Source organism: Oncorhynchus mykiss, chromosome 1, assembly GCF_057628025.1.
Source record: "Oncorhynchus mykiss isolate SJ-2025 chromosome 1, ASM5762802v1, whole genome shotgun sequence".
Taxonomy (NCBI): Eukaryota; Metazoa; Chordata; class Actinopteri; order Salmoniformes; family Salmonidae; genus Oncorhynchus; species Oncorhynchus mykiss.
In genome coordinates, this window is record NC_143022.1 from 46,309,677 (window position 1) to 46,331,098 (window position 21,422).

The 21,422-nt window shown below is 45.3% G+C and overlaps 1 protein-coding gene across 1 annotated transcript in view; it reads left to right on the forward strand.

Annotated features, from left to right (window-relative positions):
• Nucleotides 1-21,388, forward strand: part of LOC110523610 (engulfment and cell motility protein 3) — a 35,746-nt gene extending 14,358 nt beyond the window's left edge. Inside the window, exons 3-21 of the mRNA XM_036978179.2 lie at nt 532-572; nt 693-765; nt 2,416-2,466; nt 2,613-2,782; nt 3,627-3,726; nt 5,765-5,916; nt 6,148-6,226; nt 6,571-6,621; nt 6,824-6,946; nt 7,190-7,312; nt 7,644-7,748; nt 7,899-8,007; nt 11,888-12,024; nt 17,828-17,991; nt 18,504-18,616; nt 18,802-18,906; nt 19,093-19,172; nt 19,303-19,383; nt 19,632-21,388. Coding sequence (XP_036834074.2) covers nt 532-572; nt 693-765; nt 2,416-2,466; nt 2,613-2,782; nt 3,627-3,726; nt 5,765-5,916; nt 6,148-6,226; nt 6,571-6,621; nt 6,824-6,946; nt 7,190-7,312; nt 7,644-7,748; nt 7,899-8,007; nt 11,888-12,024; nt 17,828-17,991; nt 18,504-18,616; nt 18,802-18,906; nt 19,093-19,172; nt 19,303-19,383; nt 19,632-19,844 — 2,070 coding nt within the window. The 3' untranslated portion in view covers nt 19,845-21,388. The remainder of the gene's footprint in view (nt 1-531; nt 573-692; nt 766-2,415; nt 2,467-2,612; nt 2,783-3,626; nt 3,727-5,764; nt 5,917-6,147; nt 6,227-6,570; nt 6,622-6,823; nt 6,947-7,189; nt 7,313-7,643; nt 7,749-7,898; nt 8,008-11,887; nt 12,025-17,827; nt 17,992-18,503; nt 18,617-18,801; nt 18,907-19,092; nt 19,173-19,302; nt 19,384-19,631) is intronic.
• Nucleotides 21,389-21,422: the final 34 nt, after the last annotated feature.

The following is a 21,422-nucleotide window of genomic DNA, read 5'->3' on the forward strand; positions in this document are numbered from 1 at the left end:
TTCAACAGTACCACAGAATGTTCTTGGAGTTAGAGAGTGACCCTTAAAACGTTGTAATGTCCAGGATTTGTGAACAGGCTGGTTCTGTAGACATTTCATGGGAGAAAATAACCAACCGCAAGCCCCTCAAAATCACTCCTATTGGACTACCAGACCTCACCAAAAACCTCTGATTGGTTGACCCCCTACAGATCACTAATTACAGAGCAGCGATAGGTCTACCACAGTACACCAAAACATTTGATTCGTTGACCACCATGTATACCACAAATTACAGGGCAATTGATGTGTAGACTTTGGAGTAGTTTGCCTCTTATTTATTCAATGCACTGAATTTCCATGCTGCCTCAAATACATTAGTCAGCAGCATAGAGGAAGTAAAAGCTTTGAGTTTATCTAGGATCAGCAGGCTCGGGTCATGGGACTGGTGTACTATAGTTCCACCGTGGTTTACAAAATGAAGGCATGATATCTAAATCACTTCCTACTTCCTGCTACTCATTGATCACACCTGTGCTTGTCTTCTGACAGAAAAAGCCCCTTTCTGCCGTAATTAAGGAGGTTTGTGACGGGTAAGTGTGTTCATGTTTAAAAAGCGCTTTTTATTTGGTCTAATGCTGTTCTTGTGGAGTTCAAGCAACTACTTTGTCCTATTGCAGTAGTTACAGTGGCTATGATGACTGTGTTTTAAGGTGGAATCTTCCGGGCCCTGATAACTACGCCCTCCAGTATGCCGACGGTGTTCAGACCTACATCACTGAATCTGTGAGTTGATTGATCTTTCTGTGATCACGGAGGCTGTCTGTGAACAAACCGGTCTCTCTGGCTGTTCAGTGTGTAGCTTCTGTACTATAACTTGATAGTAGAGGATGTCACTGTCATGCCAGTGATGTCTGAAATGTCATCAACGCCAGTGACCTGGGTGTGGGTAGCTGTTGGAGCTAAACTATGCTGGTGACCTTTGGAGAGGTCAAACACACCCCTCGACCAGGGGCAATGCAGGTAATTTCCAAGGGCCTAAAGTAAAATGCCTGCCATAAAAATGTGCACATAGGAGAGATATGCGCAAACATGACAGATATGGCAAACCTGCCACTCCATATTTGGAAGCGCTTAGGTCACCTGACTTTTGGCAGGGATTTGACGACAAGAAAAATACTAAAAGTTATCACGCGTAGGAAGTGATTTATATTTGTATAAAACAGTTTTGTACCCATAGAAAGCAGTTTCTATAAATCGCTGGCAGCCTCTAGTTCGGCCATGTTGATGCCTGCCTTTCAAGGCTGCAGAAATGATAGTATGGTAACCATATGTGTATCCATAGTATGTCCAACGTAAATAATCGAAGCCCTAGAGGACTCTATATTTGCAACACTATTGCGGTGTACACCCGTTAATCACCCAACTAGTTGAATTAGCTGGCCAGTATGATAGCACCACTAAATGTGAAGGATATGTCATACATTGTAAGGGATTATAATCCATCCGCTGTCTCATGTTGCACAGACGATGAGCATTACGGAGACATAAGTATTCCTGAGGCCTCTATCCGTTTCCCCAGGAGAGGCATGCAAAAGGTAGAGGTGAGGTGTAGGATATGGGCTCAGACTTTGTAACGGTATTGCTTCTGTCACTCTCCTCGCCTCAGTCTGGGCTTGATCCAGGGACCCTCTGCACACATCAACAACAGTCACCCTCAAAGCATCGTTTCCCATCGCTCCACAAAAGCCACGGCACTTGCAGAGCAAGGGAAACGACGACTACAACTCGCTTTCTACGCGTGATAACTTTTTGTCTTTATGGCAGTCATTTAACTTGAGGCCCTTGGAAATGACCTGCGTATTTTCAGTTATAAAAATATCTGAATGCAATTTATCGATTTACAAATACTAATCAAAAGGTGTTTGTTTGTGGATTACTGATTTACATTTGTGGATTGGTACTTATTTGTACAGGTAATGATATACAAAATGCATGCTGTGAGTTCACAATACACTTGGCATGATATTGATCCCGAAGCTCAATTCAAACAAAAATATTTTTTTACGCACGTGAACCAGTGTGTTCACACTGGAATTAGAACGCACAAGAGTTAATGAGAGAACAGATGGGCTGCAAGCGTCAACGGCATCATAGCGTGTCAAATTATAAAGCAAGTCTATTTTTGCGTTTGTGGGTGTCTGTGTCTGTGGAGAGATGTTGAGCTATTTCCTGGGCCATTCATCTGAAACTAAATCAACTCCTCTCGCTCTTTTTTTTTTCTCCCTTTTTTTCTCCTCTCTCTCTCCTATCTCTTGCTCGCCCTCTCTCATTTAATAAATATGTCCCTTAGTACAGTTTGAAAACAGTAATCAGTCTAAGCCATTTCTAAGTCGGTCTTTATTGCCCGTATGACTGTGTGTCATTGTCTTCTAGAACCGTCTGGACATAAAGAATGGCTGCATTCTCCGTCTGACCAAGGCACCGGTGAGTCTGCAAACAACAGCCTGACAGAGATAATCCCCTCATGGCTGTGTGTGTCTGCACGCTATGTAGGCCTATTACAATTGCATTATCAGTGTAACTACTTCGTCCATCCTTTTGTCTGGGGTTTTATGGTGTGCGTGTTGTAGGGCCGTTGTGCCGAGGACCTCTACAAGGGCATCCAGAGCTCCGACTCAGACGTGCGCTGTGATTCGCTGAAGCAGCTGGCCTGCGTGTCTACTGATGTCACGTTTGCTCAGGAGTTTATCAGCCGTAATGGCCACTCTCTGCTGGTGAAGATCGTAGAGGACGCTCACGAGTCAGTTCCCTTCTCGATGTCTCTCTATATATGTCAATGTGTCTCTGAGTCTTTGTCTCAGTTTGTCTTATTTTCCCCAATAACATATATCACTACAATCCTTCACTCTCTCTCCACTCTCTCGCCAACTAACCTTCTATAGTGGATGGGGGGGAAGTGAATATATGTGTTGTGCTTTGATAGTTGCTGGTGAAGAGATATGAGGTGGGAACACATGTGGGAACACATTCCTGGGTGAAGTATGGGCTGAGTCTGGCCTTTTCCTCACACTGTTAGCATAGTTACTATGGATGAATTCAAGGAAGCTGTAATTGGTTTCTTTAGTTGCATTATGTGAGTCAAAAAAGGACATCAAGTTGGTATGGAGAATTGGCTCTGAAGAATTTTCAGCTTTGTGTTGCATAGCTAGTGATGGGGTTAAGATGTTTATCAGAGACCCAATGGGATGCCATGGATATGAGCCTGATGTGGATATGAGCCTGATGTCATGCTTTTGACGATGTACCATCATGCCATGTTTAGAAAACACACTTTCCCACGAATCAATTATACCACTTGAATCCCAGTGATGAAACTCATTCTGTTAATCTTTTTATTTAACTAGGGAAGTCGGTTAAGAACAAATTCTTATTTACAATGACGGCCTACCTTCGTACCAAACATGGGGGAAAGGTATCAGCCTGGGACGGTTTAGTCTGGTTTAGTCTTCTTATCTGTACCTGGAACCCAATCAGTGTAAATGCTCAGTGTTGTCTATGGTTTTCTATGTCAAGGTTGTATTCAATGATGCTCTAATGTTCTGGTCTAAGAGTTTTGTGTGTGTGTTCTGTGTTTTGTTTGTAAGGGCCCCTCTGATCATGGCCCACACACTGACAGGCTTCATGGAGCTGATGGATCATGGGATTGTATCATGGGAGAACGTCTCTGCTGTCTTCATCAAGAAGGTAGGTTCCTCAACTATTGGCTCCTATAGACGAAGTGGAGGACTAATATACATACATACATACACACACACACACACACATACACATACACACATACATACATACATACATACGTACAGTGGGGCAAAAAAGTATTTAGTCAGCCACCAATTGTGCAAGTTCTCCCACTTAAAAAGATGAGAGGCCTGTAATTTTCATCATAGGTACACTTCAACTATGACAGACAAAATGAGGATAAAAAAAATCCAGAAAATCACATTGTAGGATTTTGAATGAATTTATTTGCAAATTATGGTGGAAAATAAGTATTTGGTCACCTACAAACAAGCAAGATTTCTGGCTCTCAAAGACCTGTAACTTCTTTTTTAAGAGGCTCCTCTGTCCTCCACTCGTTACCTGTATTAATGGCACCTGTTTGAACTTGTTATCAGTATAAAATACACCTGTCCACAACCTCAAACAGTCACACTCCAAACTCCACTATGGCCAAGACCAAAGAGCTGTCTAAGGACACCAGAAACAAAATTGTAGACCTGCACCAGGCTGGGAAGACTGAATCTGCAATAGGTAAGCAGCTTGGTTTGAAGAAATCAACTGTGGGAGCAATTATTAGGAAATTGAAGACATACAAGACCACTGATAATCTCCCTCGATCTGGGGCTCCACGCAAGATCTCACCCCGTGGGGTCAAAATGATCACAAGAACGGTGAGCAAAAATCCCAGAACCACACGGGGGACCTAGTGAATGACCTGCAGAGAGCTGGAACCAAAGTAACAAAGCCTACCATCAGTAACACACTACGCCGCCAGGGACTCAAATCCTGCAGTGCCAGACGTGTCCCCCTGCTTAAGCCAGTACATGTCCAGGCCCATCTGAAGTTTGCTAGAGAGCATTTGGATGATCCACAAGAAGATTGGGAGAATGTCATATGGTCAGATGAAACCAAAATATAACTTTTTGGTAAAAACTCAACTCGTTGTGTTTGGAGGACAAAGAATGCTGAGTTGCATCTAAAGAACACCATACCTACTGTGAAGCATGGGGGTGGAAACATCATGCTTTGGGGCTGTTTTTCTGCAAAGGGACCAGGACGACTGATCCGTGTAAAGGAAAGAATGAATGGGGCCATGTATCGTGAGATTTTGAGTGAAAACCTCCTTCCATCATCCAAGGGCATTGAAGATGAAACGTGGCTGGGTCTTTCAGCATGACAATGATCCCAAACACACTGCCCGGGCAACGTAGGAGTGGCTTCGTAAGAAGCATTTCAAGGTCCTGGAGTAGCCAAGCCAGTCTCCAGATCTCAACCCCATAGAAAATCTTTGGAGGGAGTTAAGTCCGTGTTGCCCAGCAACAGCCCCAAAACATCACTGCTCTAGAGGAGATCTGCATGAAGGAATGGGCCAAAATACCAGCAACGGTGTGTGAACCTTGTGAAGACTTACAGAAAACAACTGATCTCTGTTATATACCCTTTGTTGGCAATGACAAAGTATTGAGAAACTTTTGTTATTGACCAAATACTTAATTTGCAAATAAATTCATTAAAAATCCTACAATGTGATTTTCTGGATTTTTTTTATCCTCATTTTGTCTGTCATAGTTGAAGTGTACCTATGATGAAAATTACAGGCCTCATCTTTTTAAGTGGGAGAACTTGCATAATTGGTGGCTGACTAAATACTTTTTTGCCCCATTGTATGTGTGTGTATGTGTAAGGAATTAGACAATACATTTAGGTTCGGTTTCCAGTACATAGATTAAGCCCAGTACTGGACTAAAAGGGTCTTTCAGATATAATCTTCTGAGAGTGATATTTAAAGCCAGGACTAGACTTAATCTGTGTCTGGAAAACTGGACCCATAATGTTCATGTGTGTAATCTTTGACCATGAAGAAATGTCTGTAGGAGCTCTGGTGACCACTAGTCATCATGCATAGTTTCAACCGATTCCATTCCCATGTTATCCCATTTCTTTCCCACGCTACTCCTCCTGTATCTATCTCACCCGGTGTCTGACTCATCGTACCTTTCAGATTGCCAGCTTCGTCAATGCCACGGTGCTGGATGCGTCCATCCAGCAGGTGTCCCTGGCCATCCTGGAGAGCATGGTGCTGAGCAGCAGCAGCCTCTTCCAGCAGGTCAAGCAGGAAGTCACTCTAGAGAGACTGCTCTCACAACTGCAGGTGTAAGTGTGTGTCGTCCATGGGTAGCATGGTGGGAACGAACGACGCGCAGTTCCTCCAATGAATGAGCGCGCTTATACTGTAAATGCTTACAAACATAGAGACCCCATCTCCAAATCATTTTACAGTTAAATCTAGCTCTGAAAAATGCAACTTTAAGCTTGCCCAGTGTCTGAAGTCTACTCATCGTCGAAACAACACTCATACGCCCACCCATACTATCTTTATTCCAGGACAAACCAGCAGATTCAAACCAAAGCCATGGCCCTCCTCATGGCTCTGCTACAGACAGCTGGACATGCAGACAGACAGGTACAACATGGTATCTCTTTCTCTCTCTCTCTTTATCCTTGCTCTCTCTCTTTTCTTTCCCCATTGCCTGCCCTGGTTTCCAGAATGAGGTGCAAGTCACTTTAATCAGTTTAACCAGGCTGAGTGAGTCTGTTCAAAACAAAGGGTTTAGACTGATTTATGTGACCATTATGTCACTGCAGCTGGGGGCAAAGACCTGCTGTGTCCCTCCCCCTGACCTGATTTGTGACCGAGTAGCTTTTACTGCCTCCTTGTGGGGAAAGTAGTGTCACTGCATTTCATTATTAATAACTGACGGTACTAGTGGTAATTATCAGGTAATAACATACACTATTGCTTTTCAGGAGCTGTTTGTCTTCCTAGGGAAGAAAAATCTTCGACAGTATATCTATAAGGTAAAGCCATTTTGAATGTTCCTAGATTGAGGTGAAATGATACCTGACTGTCATTGCTCCCTTTCGAATATCAAATTGGAGGAAATACAATTGTCGTTATAGCAGAATTATTATGATTTTTTTGCCTCCTTTCAGTCATTTTATCCATAGTAAATGCCGCTCTGTTTTGAACCTGTTCCTCGTGGTTTGTTGTGACCCACAGAACATCATCCATAGTTCTGCCTCCGTGGGGGATGAGATGGCCCATTACCTGTACGTCCTCCAGTCTGTCACTTTGAACCACCTGGAGTCTCGCATGAGGATGCCGCTGGACTCCTACAACCAGGTGAGTTAGATGACCCCCCCCCTCCCCCCCACCAACCACAGCAAACCACTGTCTCTAACCCACTCCAGGAGAAAGGAGTTTAATGAGAAGTGCTGAATCAGTATCCTTGAAATCCACTTAGTTAGTTTTATGTATATGTGTATATATATATGTATCTATGTATATATACACTCCTTCTCATTACCTCTTTGTCTCCCTCTACTGTTATCGACCCCGTCCTTGTCCTCCCCCTTCCTCCTCCAGGACCAGAGGGAGATTCTACATGGCCTGCGGCAGGCGGCCTTTGAGACGGAGAGTGAGAACAGCTTGAGTCATGAGCGACGACGCTCCCTCTGCGCCAAGGAGTTCAAGAAGCTGGGCTTCTCTGTGAGTCTACTCCATGAGATTCCACTTACCACCACCTCATTCGGTCCCACTCACTGGGCCTCTGTGTCTCTTCACTCACCTCGTCTATCACTTACTGTCAACAATAAGCTGTCGCTTTCAACTGAGTCGTATTCTCATCTATACCAACCGTTGCTGGTTGATATAATTGCCCCGCTATCAGACGTTGGGATTCCACTCTTATCACTTACTATTAATCATTCACAGTTGCTAAACTTGTCCGAGTCTTATTCTTATCTATACCGTTCTTCATTGTCTCCCACCATACACCGTGTGTGTTCTTATCCCTGTTCTGTCCTCTCTCTCTCTCCAGAACAACAGTAACCCAGGTCAGGACTTGCTCCGGGCCCCTCCAGGCCTGCTGGCCCTAGACACCATGGCCCACTTTGCCTCCCGCTACCCCGATGCCTACAGCAGGGTGAAAATAGGAAGGGGAAGAGAAATCAAGGGAACGGAGGGTGTGGGAGGAAGTTAAAGGGACTAACATGGGTCTTTTGTTAGGGTGCAGGTTAGGTAGGTATGTCATCTTCATGACACTTTCTCTCCCTTCTCTGTTTCTGTCTCTTAGTTTGTTCTGGAGAACAGCAGTAGGGAGGATAAGCACGAGTGTCCATTCGCCCGCAGCAGCATCCAGCTGACTCTCATCCTGTGTGAGATCCTAAGCATCGGAGAGCCCCGTAAGTCAACCTGAGCTAGTACATGTGGTGTTGACGCATATCCCACTGTTGTTATTGGGGTCAAATTTGTCTCCACTTTTGTGGATTGGGGCGATCAGTCCTTGGTTCTAAATATTGGGGAAGATGCCAGAGCTAAGGATGACGTTAAGGAGTTTAAGTATAGCCAATTGGAAGTTGTGGTCTGTATATTTTGTTATTTCATTGAGGATACCATCTACACCACAGGCCTTTTTGGGTTGAAGGGTTTGTATTTTGTCCTGTAGTTCATTCAATGTAATTGGAGAATCCAGTGGGTTCTGGTAGTCTTTAATAGTTTTTGCTGTTTGTTCTCTGTTATAGGGCTAAAAAGATTGGAGAAGTGGTTTACCCATATGTCTCCGTTTTGGATAGATAACTATTCGTGTTGTCTGTTTAGTGTCTTCCAATTTTCCCAGAAGTTCTTAGTCTATGGATTCTTCAATTACATTGAGCTGATTTCTGACGTGCTGTTCCATATTTTTACGTAGTGTATATCTATATTGTTTTAGTGATTCACCATAGTGAAGGCGTAGACTCAGGTTTTCTGGGTCTCTGTTTTTGGTTGGATAGGTTTCTCAATTTCTTTCTTAGGTTTTTGCATTCTTCATCAAACCATTTGTCATTGTTGTTCATTTTCTTCAGTTTTCTGTTTGAAATGTTTAGATTTGATAGGGAAGCTGAGAGGTCAAATGTTGTTTAGGTTTTCTACTGCCAAGTTTACACCTTCACTATTATAGTGAAACGTTTTGTCCAGGAAGTTGTCTAAAAGGGATTGAATTTGTTGATGCCTAATTGTTTTTTGGTAGGTTCCCACACTACTTTCATTCCATTTATAGCATTTCTTTATATTATTCAGTTCCTTTAGCTTTGATGCCTCATGATTGAGTATTGCTCTGTTCTGTGGTCTGGATGTAGGTCAGGGGGGAGGTGTCTCGCTGGTCTGGATGTAGGTCAGGGGGAGGTGTCTCGCTGGTCTGGATGTAGGTCAGGGGGGAGGTGTCTCGCTGGTCTGGATGTAGGTCAGGGGGGAGGTGTCTCGCTGGTCTGGATGTAGGTCAGGGGGGTGGTGTCTCGCTGGTCTGGATGTAGGTCAGGGGGGTGGTGTCTCGCTGGTCTGGATGTAGGTCAGGGGGGTGGTGTCTCGCTGGTCTGGATGTAGGTCAGGGGGGTGGTGTCTCGCTGGTCTGGATGTAGGTCAGGGGGGTGGTGTCTCGCTGGTCTGGATGTAGGTCAGGGGGGTGGTGTCTCGCTGGTCTGGATGTAGGTCAGGGGGGTGGTGTCTCGCTGGTCTGGATGTAGGTCAGGGGGGTGGTGTCTCGCTGGTCTGGATGTAGGTCAGGGGGGTGGTGTCTCGCTGGTCTGGATGTAGGGCGGGGGGGGGTGGTGTCTCGCTGGTCTGGGGGGGGGGGGGGGGGGGGGTGTGTGTGTGTCTGGATGCAGGTCGGAGGGGGTATCTCTCTGGTCTGGGCGGGGTGTCTGTTGCTCCTGTGTGAGGTGTTGGGGCTGCAGTTGAGGGCGATGTCCTTTAGGGTATGGACAAAGGTTTGCACTGCTGCCTTGTATAGGTGGACCTGGTCGTAAGGCTGGGCCAGGTGTACATTTGCTTTTGAGGCACAGTCAACAGGAAATACTTGCGTTTACCCGCTGTATGGTAGCAAGGTGGAAGTATTTTCGTGGTAGCAGGGTGGAGTTAACCACTTGTGCTTTGGGAAAGGTAGAAGAAGCTTTTTAAATTACTGCCTTTAGTGCTGTGGCCACCCTTTTCTCCTGTGCTCTCAGGTCATTTGTGCCTGTGTGTATTATTATGTGGCTAGGAGAACCTTGTTGGACAGAAGATCTAGGGTGCGTTGGGTGTTTGGACACCAGAGTTTAGACACTGTGTTTGGGGAAAAAGTACATTTTCTTGTATATATGTCCTGTTTGAGTCCATAAGGAGTACGATCTGTGTCTTGTGTATGTCCTCAGTGGGTGTGGGGGGGTTGTCAGGAGGGCTATCAGGGTGGCTGACAGGAGGGGTGCTCAGAGGGGGTGGGATCCCCTGGGCTTGGGGTTCTTCATTTGTCTGTCTTACTGGGATGTCGAGGCTATGGTCTGGGGTGGACTGTTCTGCTGTGGTGTCCAGACTTTTGTCAGGGTCTGATGTGGGCTGTTCTGCTGGCTTCTTTGTGGGGGTGGCCAGCTCTCTAATGGGTTGTTCTCTGTCACATATCATCGTTCCACCTTCTCCTTGAGCACACTCACCTTCTCCTCTAGTGCTCTGTTCTTCTCCTGCTCCTGCTCTTCTTCTCCTGATGATGTTGTCTCACCACAGTCCAGTGTCGATATGTTTCTCTCCACCTCCAGCTCTCTGTGTCTGGTTGAGGGGGTGTTGTTGAGCTGGACTATTTGTTTTGTGCTGACTGGAGTGTGTTCACCTGCTTTTCCAGCTCCACGTGCCTTACTTCCAGCTGGGTGAATTTATCCTTCATTTCAATGAGGGGGTAGTACTCTGTGCTGGGAGGTTTGACATTCCTCTTGGGGTTGCTTGTCTGTGGGGTTGAATAATGAAGAGGTCTGGTCTGACACTCTCAGGGTGGGGATATCTTTCTCAAGAGAGAGCTTATCCTGCTGAGCTACCTCTTTGATTATGTGAAAGTCCAGCTGAAACTGTTTGGGAATGCCCTGTACCATTACTGTTCCAGACTTGTACAGGTTGACGTTGGCTGACTCTGAGTCCTCGATGTCTAATATCCTGAGTTTCCACCCATCGCTAACACCCCCCCCCCCCCCCCTCTGAACAGAGGGATAGTGTGTTAATATAGCTCTGCACCATGCCAGGGGATGGTCTGGTTAATATAGCTCTGCACCATGCTAGGGGATGGTCTGGTTAATATAGCACTGCGCCATGCCAGGGGATAGTCTGGTTAATATAGCACTGTGCCATGCCAGGGGATGGTCTGGTTAATATAGCACTGCGCCATGCCAGGGGATGGTCTGGTTAATATAGCTCCATGCCAGGGGATGGTCTGGTTAATATAGCTCCATGCCAGGGGATGGTCTGGTTAATATAGCTCCATGCCAGGGGATGGTCTGGTTAATATAGCTCCATGCCAGGGGATGGTCTGGTTAATATAGCTCCATGCCAGGGGATGGTCTGGTTAATATAGCTCCATGCCAGGGGATGGTCTGGTTAATATAGCTCCATGCCAGGGGATGGTCTGTGTGGAAGATTAAATTGCTTATGTTCCCATTTTTATAATAGTCAACAAAGGGTGTCTCTTGATTTTCCATAAGGAGCTTAATTTTTTTCATGCTTTGTCATTTTTTTTACATCCAGAGTGTACTGCATTGTAATGAACTCTGAACAGCGGGAGGGGGCTTCAGATGCCTCTGCATTTGGGTGGGGTAGGCTGTGATACTCTCCTGCCATTGTTGAGCTCACTTCTCACTTCACACCTCAGTGCAAATTGAATTTGCATTCAGATATGTTCTGTCCTAGCTAAGGCTTTATCTTATCATTCAGTCCTTATAAAGTAAAATATATAATTCTAATGTATTTTTCTTCTTTGCTTTAAATGTAGCTTCAGGCTAAACATTACTCCGTTCCAAGTTGGATGGTGTTTTCAGGCTTCTGTTGTTTGTTTGCCAGAGCATTTGCTGTATAGCTTGGAAATAAGAATCTTTGGTAGTATGAATCCAAAATCAGGTTGTTGGTTTAGAGTTGTGATTTGCAGTGAAGGTTATGTTGTGGAGGGTAGTATCCTGTATATGTCCTTGCTGAAAAATCCAAGTTTATATAAATCTATATTTTTGTAAAAACATGCTGAAAAATGTGAGCTCATCTGCTCATCTCTCACTCACTCACTCACTCACTCACCACTAGCCTCAGAAACAGGTTCAGACTACCACCCCATCTTCTTCGCTCAGGACCAGCTGCTGGACGAGCTCTTCTGCATCTGCATCCAGCTGCTCAATAAGACCTGGAAGGAGATGAGAGCCACGCAGGAGGACTTTGACAAGGTAACAAAACCCACACTGCAATGTCACCATATAGCTCCCTCTTTCTCCATGTCTCACTCCCACCCCATGTCTCAGCATCACATCTGTCTCACTCTCACCCTATATCTCACCCTTTTCCCACAATGTACTCTAATGTACAAGTACAAGAAACAGCCTCTTGCTATTTGAAACAAAGTAGTTGAAGGGTACAGGGAGCATGTCTACAAGTAGATAGCAGGTATATTACCTGACCAAAGGTATGTGGAAACCTGCTCGTCAAACATCTCATTCCAAAATAATGTCCATTAATATGGAGTTGGTCCCCCCTTTGCTGCTAGGACAGCCTCCACTCTTCTGGGAAGGCTTTCCACTAGATGTTGGAACATTGCTGCAGGGACTTGCTTCCGTTCAACCACAAGAGCATTAGTGAGGTCGGGCACTGATGTTAGGCGATTAGGCCTGGCTCGCAGTCGGCGTTCCAGTTCATCCCAAAGGTGTTCGATGGGGTTGAGGTCAGGGCTCTGTGCCAAACTGTCAAGTTCTTCCACACCGATCTTGACAAACCATTTCTGTATGGACCTTGCTTTGTGCACGGGGGCATTGTCATGCTGAAACAGGAAAAGGACTTTCCCCAAACTGTTGCCACAAAGTTGGAAGCACAGAATTGTCAAGAATGTCATTGTATGCTGTTTTGTTAGGATTTCCCTTCACTGGAACTAAGGGGTCAAGCCCAAACCATGAAAAACAGCCCAAGGCCATTATTCCTCCTCCACCAAACCTTACAGTTGGCACTATGCATTGGGGCAGATAGCGTTCTCCTGGCATCCGCCAAACCAAGATTCATCCGTCGGACTGCCAGATGATGAAGCGTGGTTCTTCATTGGTGAGAACACGTTTCCACTGCTCCAGAGTCCAATGGCGGCGAGCTTTACACCACTCCAGCCGATGCTTGGCATTGCACATGGGGATCTTACGCTTGTGTGTGGCTGCTCGGCCATGGAAACCCATTTCATGAAGCTCCCAACGAACTGTTCTTGTGCTGACGTTTTTAGAGGCAGTTTGAAACTCGCTAGTGAGTGTTGCAACCGAGGACAGACTATTTTTTACTAGCTACGAGCTTCAGCACTAGGCAGTCCCATTCTGTGAGCTTGTGTGGCCTACCACTTGGCTCCTAGACGTTTCCACTTCACAATAGCAGCACTTACTGTTGACCAGGGAAGCTGAAGCAGGGCAGGAATTTTACGAACTGACTTGTTGGAAAGGTGGCGTCCTATGACTGTGCCACGTTGAAAGTCACTGAGCTCTTCAGTAAGGCCATTCTACTGCCAACGTTTTCCTATGGAGATTGCATGGCTGCGTGCTCGATTTCATACACCTGCCAGCATTGGGTGTGGCTGAAATAGCCAAATCCACTCATTTGAAGGGGTGTTCATATACTTTTGTGTATATATGTTGTATATCATGTCCAAGCGTGTTGCAGTGTATCGTCTGATAGATGGTCTATTTGTTTACATTGCCAACTGTGGAGCGGCAAAGTGGTAATCTAATTTAGAAAATGTAACTTCAAAGCACTCCATGGCATCCGGAGCGGAATGGCATTTACCTGCATGCGCTACACTGAAAACAATACGTTCTCTGTGTCCTGTCTGCCACCATCGTATGTTCTCTGTGTCCTGTGAGCAAGCATCGTATGCAGGATAATACCATCCATCTGCCACAGCCACACAGAGTAGGAAACACAGAATTTAATCTATAGAGGGCTGTGGGAGGCAACCAGCTGGGGTATAATTAGTCAGTTGTAATCGTTAGAACGGGACATCGATTAGTCATCCAGAATGGCTACCACAATGGAATATCGACTGGCTGCCCTATCTAAATGTATAGATACCGTGCTAGGGTAATGTAGGAAAGATGGCTGGATGGGCCCAATCCAGGCTATTTCCATTCCAATGTTAACTACACTGGACTCACTCAGACAGAACTATTCATTAACACCAAAACCACACAACAGGCCCATGTTTTACAAAATGCTCTCTGGTCATAAACCCTTAACCTTTTGACCTTTTGGTTTGGAGCGAGTGTCCAGCCAGCAGGCCCTGTCATTGTGTTGCGCCCTCTGCTGCCTCCCACAATCCCGTGGAGCAGGGACAATTGGGCATTAGAAGCACAAAGAGAATCCCACTCCATAGCAGAATCAGAGCGAGGGAGAAAGGTCCTTCACAATCAATTGGTTCCATCAGCAGTAATTACACAAGAGAAAAACCTCTGGACACTGACAATGGAGAGATGGACAGTGGTCAGCCACAGTGGTCAGCCATGTTAAAAAGAGAGAGGGGGGGGGGGGGGTACAAAGCAAAGGCATCTCCCTATGGGTATTTCTTATCTCCTTTTTAGATTTGTTCATCCCTCAAGTCAGATACTTGTTAAGTCTGAGAAATGTTAAGGGGATGAATGCAGAGTACTGGTGCTGAGAGAATTTGTTTACAGCTTGAAGAGTGAGTGGTATCTGTCTCCACTGTGCCTGTCTCAGAAGATTCCACACCTCAGACTGTCAACAACCCATAATGAGATTCTACACTCTTAGAGACACAGGTGCCCTCTAGAACATAAAGGGTTCTTCGACTGTCTCCATAGGAGAACCCTTTGAATAACCCCTTTTGGTTCCAGGTAGAACCCTTTGTGTATATTTGGCTTTTACTACCATGTCCCTCAGCCTCTCCTCCTCCTCTACCTCTGTTGCAGTCTCTCTGTTTCTCTCTACTCATTCGATCACAAGCCCTGTCTCTTCCTCTCTTTCTCTCTCTCCCTCTTCCCTCCAATAAACCCCTAACTGTGCTGTCGATTTCCAGCCGTTAATCACTCCTGGCAACACGCTGCTGCCAGCTGGGTGCCTCCAACTAGGACTTTGTGTGTGTGACGACCCCCCCCCCCCCCCATCACGCACTTTCCCTCCAATAACAGTCATCCTCCACACACACACACACACTCTGCTGGGTTATGAGGGAACAGAGACAGCTGCTCCTCACTATGGCTGAGGTAAACGTCTCCTGTACTGGGGTTCTCCTCTTTCTATTGGTTAAAGCAGAGGAGTGACGGCAGGGGAGAGGGGGGGCGGACGAGGTGTGAGTGACTATCAGGGTGTCTGTTTACAAAATAACCTCATCTCTGGACTGCTGATGCCATAAAGGTGATACTCACTCTTATCCCTCTATCCGCTGTCCTCTCTGTTTTGCTCCTCTCATATTTCATTTTCTTTTCTCTCTCTCTCTCTCTCTCTCTCTCGACTGTGGAACTAACATTGTTGGCCTCTGGGTTATACTTGAAAGACACAACATGGAGGTGAGATACTCTATTTGGATTCATTAGTCATTTCTACGTGGTCTTTACACAGTATGTGAGTAATGTTGTTACACAGGATTATACCTGGGGGCATTTTGAGGGAGGTGTCACTGAAAGCTTTGTTTTGTTCCAAGAATATGACGGTCTCAATTTTAGTTACAGTTTTAGTGCCATTCTCCTTGGATGTGTTGTTGTAAATATATTTTTCTCTGCCTACATGGATAAATACATGTTATATTACATTGGCTAGTACGTATTAGAATGGTTTAGAGCTCTTTGAATACTATAAAGCGCGGTGTAATGTAGTTGCATTGTTGTAGGATACCGATGATCGAATTCTGTTTTTTTAATATCAAATTATTTTTTTTTTGCAGTCACTGGTTGTACAGTTTTTAGTAATATGTACAGAATGTTTTAAAAACATACCTGTTAATCCTTGTTGATTGAAGAGGTGAATTATTCCTTCCTGCTGCATAAGGAGGGTTGGCAAACCAGGTCCGTGGTCTGAAGCGCAATTTTTCCTGTGTGGTTGGGTAATGCCAAGTTGTCCAAATCTCAGGGGGAGATGAATGTTCCCAGGTTTATTTCTGGTTTATGCAGGATTCTGCACTATTAATTGAAGTGTGTATTTCAGAATTGCCAATGTGATTTCCTGAATATGGTGATAGATCATTTAATTTGTGTAATTATGCCATTCATTTGTGATTGGTTGTAATGGTATGGTCCATGTGGAAGTATCCCAGCTACTATACTTAAGCTGTGTCGGTCCTGTCTTGGCAGAGAGGGGACAGGTTGCGGACAGGTATCATTGAGGCCTGGTGTTTATTGAGCTCAACCTTTTATTTTCAGTCAACCCCTTGTTTATGTTTCCTGTTCTGTCCATCGTCATGTTTATTTTGTTTGTATATAGGTGTACAATAGTTTTGGTGTCTCTTCTCCACAAATAAAAGGCCACTCCTGGGCACTGCACTGGGTCCATTTTGTCTGCCTCCTCACTGAAACCTCCACTGCTAGGTGCGGTCTCCATTTTGTTTTTTGTTTTTTTTACGTAACCTTTGTTTAACTATAGGAAGGCCAGTTAAGAACAAATTCTTACTTACAATGACTGCCTACCGGGGAACTGCCTTGTTCAGGGGCAGAATGACAGATTTTTACCTTGTCAGTTCTGGGATTCGACCACTAGGCTACCTGCCGCCCCACTAGGCTACCTGCCGTCCATTACTCTGAAACAGGAACACACTCACACCCTTTAAACCCCCTATGCTCTGTTGAGACCACTCTTTCAAGTCACTAAGTTCTCGTCTAACCATGGTAGCCTAAATAATGTGCAACTGGGAATTTTTATACATAACCCTAAGCATGATGGGATGTTTTAATGGCTTAATCAACTCCGGAACCACACCTGTGTGGAAGCACCTGCTTTCAACATACTTTGTATCCCTCATTTGCTCAAGTGTTTCCTTTTATTTTGGCAGTTACCTGTATTTTTATGTTTTGCATTCTATTACCTCAAATTTATTTTGAGGTGGGATTATGAACAAATACCGCTATGTGCCTCCATGGGTGCTGCATGCACAGCAGATACCACGTGCTCCATAGAGGATGAGTGCGCAATTGCTGAACATTGCTTGCTCCATACTTCTTGCTCCATAGATACCGGGCTCTCCATGGATACTGTAATTCGGAGCCTGCGTCACGGGTCATGGTTATTGTGTGCCCAACACATCTGTACGTTCAGTACCATTTCATTAAAGTCCTCCAAACGGGTGCTAATGTACATTGGAGGGGGGTGGGCATATGGGGTTACCATGATGCACAAACAAATGACATTCCCATGGCGACGGCTGCTTGGTGTCAAGTTTAGTGTCATTGAGAGACACTCGGAGTATGGCTACACTGAGATAAAGGGAGAGCGACCGAGGGGAGGAAAGAGTGAGTGGGGGGGTGATCGACTTGAGTTTGGTTTGGTGTGTGCTCATAGATTTCTTTGAGGGAATTTGAAACTGTGGCTGTAGTTAGTAGAGAGAAACACCAGATTTTCCTGTCTCTCTCTCACACACACACACACACACACACACACACACACACACCCTACCGTATTTCCTCCTTCCTGTGCTTTGTCATGTGGCCTTCGCCTCAGAGAACTCATGTTTTGGGGGGCCCGAGGTCAAGCCTTGTCTGAGTTTGTAAGCGTCACTGTGCCCAGCAGAGCAAAGAGCGGGAACAGTCTGCTTTCTCTCAACTCAAACCCACATTCACACGATAGCTAGCTACTGAAATATATGAAAACATACAGTACATACACTAAGATGTATTGTATACTTAAATATAGCTCAGTGGTTCCCAAATGTTTTTGCTTTGACCCACCCAAGGGCTTTTGAATTGTCTTGTTTACCCACCAGAGAAACCATGTCTATAGCCATAACATAGCTGGTATGTTTTCCCTTTAAATAATCAAATGTTGACTGATTCTGGCCATCTGCAGGTAATGCAGGTTGTGCGTGAACAGATCACCAGGACTCTGTCCAGTAAGCCCACGTCTCTGGAGCTGTTTAAGAACAAGGTGAATGCCCTGAACTACAGTGAGATCCTCAAACTACGCCAGACGGAGCGGCTGCACCAAGAAGAGACCCTCGCTCCGCCTGTATTGTAAGTCCTTAAATTGTTCAGCAGAATCTTTTTCTTGCTCTCTCTATGACACACACACACACACACACACAACCCTCGTAAGCCTGTACTTCCTCCAATGACCCCTAGAGGGCAGGGATCAGCCCCTTTTTAGTGTATGTGTATGTATACTTACACCTGTATTCGTACCATTTGTCTCTGGTCCAGAGTATTTTTCACCCCTATGGAATCAGAATCAGTGCTGTTGTTATCCTTTGCGTCTGCCCTGTTTGTCACCAAACAGCTTGGAAATGTCATGTGACCCTCCCAGTCACAGTTCCACAACCCATTCTACACATTCCCAGTCAACCAAGTAGCACTGATCCTACCTACTTGTCCTCGTGCTACTTGTCCTCGTCCTATCTGATCTATATCTATTCAAGTGTCTGACCTTCTGATACGACAAATAAAGCTCATCGAAATGAATCATGTTGAGTGCGTCATGGTATTTGCGGTGGGCGTGACTCTCTCTACCCCCCCCCCCCCCCCCGTAGAGAGCTGAAGGAGCGTCTGAGGCCAGAGCTGTTGGAGCTGATTCGCCAGCAGAGACTGAACCGCCTGTGTCAGGGAACCCTCTTCCGCAAGATCAGCAGCCGACGCAGACAGGGTGAGACCACTCGCACCTCTGTGAGAGGGGTGGACAGGTTAAGAGCATACGCGTTAGAACTCGAGAGGTATAAGTATAGGGGGAAGCTGGACAGCACGACACGGGGAAACATAGGGAGACTAAGAGATAGCTGGCCTTTCTTACACCATGCTGCCGATTTTAAAATAAATGATTGGTCATTTCAGATAAGTTGTGGCACTGTCGCCTATCGCCCAATCACAAAGTCCTGCACTTTGGCGACGTGGAGGAGGAAACAGAAACACCCACCATTGAGAGTCTCCAGGAGAAGAGTGAGTTATTACTCACAGCAATATACTCTTCCACTGTAGGCTTGACCATAGAGATTCTATTAAATGAGTGTTGTCGCCCCTAATTCTATGGCCTCGACACTGAAATGACATCACGCTCTGTCATTGGCTCTGTGTACGAAGCTGAGGGGTGCCGGTAAACCTGCTCTTCCTCTTTTTCTCTGGCAGTTCCTGTGGCAGATATCAAAGCGCTGCTGACGGGGAAAGACTGCCCTCACATGAAGGAGCACAAGGGCAAACAGACCAAGGTTAGTGCACCATCATCACCAGCACCACTTTCCCTACTGACAACAGCCCCTGAACACTCCCTCAGCCCTACCCCGCCCCGACTATGTACCTGGCCCTCCATAAACGGCATTGTGCTGTGTCCTTCTGCAGGAAGTGTTGGCACTGGCGTTCAGCGTCACGTATGACGTGGAGGAGTACAGCCTCAACTTTATCGCCTCATCCAGAACCGACGTGAGTAGTGATGTCATGTCACAGGAGTATCTGTACTCATTCACATAGATAATTCTCTCTCTCTCTCTTTTCCCAGAGTTAAATCCTACACCTTTCTCTCTTGCTCTCATTGTGTTTCTCTCTTGGTCTTTATCGCTCTCTCGTCCCTCTTAATTTAAATTAAACTTAGTGTGGAAAGTTAAAACGCATACATTACCAAAGTAAACATTATGATCGAATAACAAAGGTGATCTCTGTGTCGCTCTCAGTTCTGCCTGTGGACGGACGGACTGAGCGTGCTCCTGGGACGGGACATGAGCAGTGAGTGCATGAGGAGCGAGCTGGAGACCCTGCTCTCTATGGAGATCAAGCTCCGCCTCCTGGATCTGGAGAACGTGCCCATCCCAGACAGTGCCCCACCGGTGCCCAAACCCCCCAGCAACTTCAACTTCTGCTACGATTTCAGCCAGGCTGAGCAGTAGGCCATGGCAGGGCAGAGGAGTAGACCTGGGTGGGGCCTGTTCAGGAGGATGTAACGTTACAGAATGCTCAGCTAGAAATGTATGAATTAGAACAGATATGGTCTTGTCGTCTGTAAAATAGGCAATTGTGTCAGCTCTATTCATTATATTTCTATTTGCAACGTTCGGGAATGTTTCATGTCATTAAATGCACCCTAGTAACGACCAAGCCTGTAGACATCTACACAGCAGGAGTGGACATGGAGGACTGGATCGACAAATCTAATGCGTAGGCAAAGGTTTCATCTTGTATGAGCGGAATCGAGGCTGATTCCTTGGGTTCTATAGGAGTGGTCATCTATTTGGGTGTGGCCAAGTGTATTGTAACTGTACAGTGAGAGTGTGTTTTCTGTTGTTGGATCCATCCAGATGGCTTATGACCAGGCTGCAGCGGGAAGGCTTTAGGTTTACTTCAGTCCCCCGCTCCATGGCTCCAGGCCTCCACGCTCCTCTGTGCATTGTCTTTAGGCGGAGAGTTTCATTTGTCATATCCATGTTTGTTTTTCTACTTTTCTCGGGTGTGATTTTCTTTAAACTGAAAGCTTTGTGAGGCAGGATGCATGGACATCCCTTCTGAAGGTACTCAACCCAAGGACTGAGACAGAACAGAGCCAAATACATATTTGTGGGTATATACTGTATATGGCTCGGAGAGAGAATCCCTTGGATTTCTGACATTGTACTTACCGACCTACTCACACAGAATCCCTACTCCCTGTTCTAAAATGGTACTTTAATGAGTTGAAGAAACAAGAAAACATACTCTGGCTCCAAGCCTATTCAAATCCCTATTTATAATATATTAAATCCTCTTTTTAAGTGTGTGCAGATAGATAGTATTTGAATGAGTTCCATTGGCTCACGGGGAGCACTTTTTAAATAGAATACCTCAGAGAGCTTCCTAAGGACTGGTTTTGATGATGGTCATGATGGATTGATCTTTTGTACTTTTTATGTAAGGTCGTTTTAAGTTTGATGGCTCAAACGGTTCTCTTAGACAACGGGGTTTTATTGCGCAAAGAACTTGATCAACGGTACAGCCAACTGACATATTGCTTTTATGGTACAGATAAGTTGTGTGTCACACAGTATGTATCGCTGCAATTAATTGTTGTCCTGGTAAAGTTTTTTTTTGCTCCAGAGTTTCTTGTCAAAGGCAATTATTATAGGTACATTATGAATATTAGTTCAATATTGATATTGTAGGGTACTTTATTTCCATGACTGAATGATCCTGACATCAAATTGAACTAATATACTGTACAACAGTAAACAAGTCCTGTCAGTATGATGACCCTTCAACTTTTCATATTCCAAATCTCATCGGCCAATGAATAATAATAGGTTTCTGTAGCTGGCTAACAATCGTACATTTAGCTGGAGTTTCGAGGTGATTTTGCTATTCATTGCATGTCGGTTCATGTTAAAACACCCAATCTCCATGGTAACCCCTAACATGCTTTACTAAGATCAGGGTTGACATGAATAAATGTGATTTATACAAATTGTCCTTGTCTAGCTTGGTTTATGGTCTGGCGG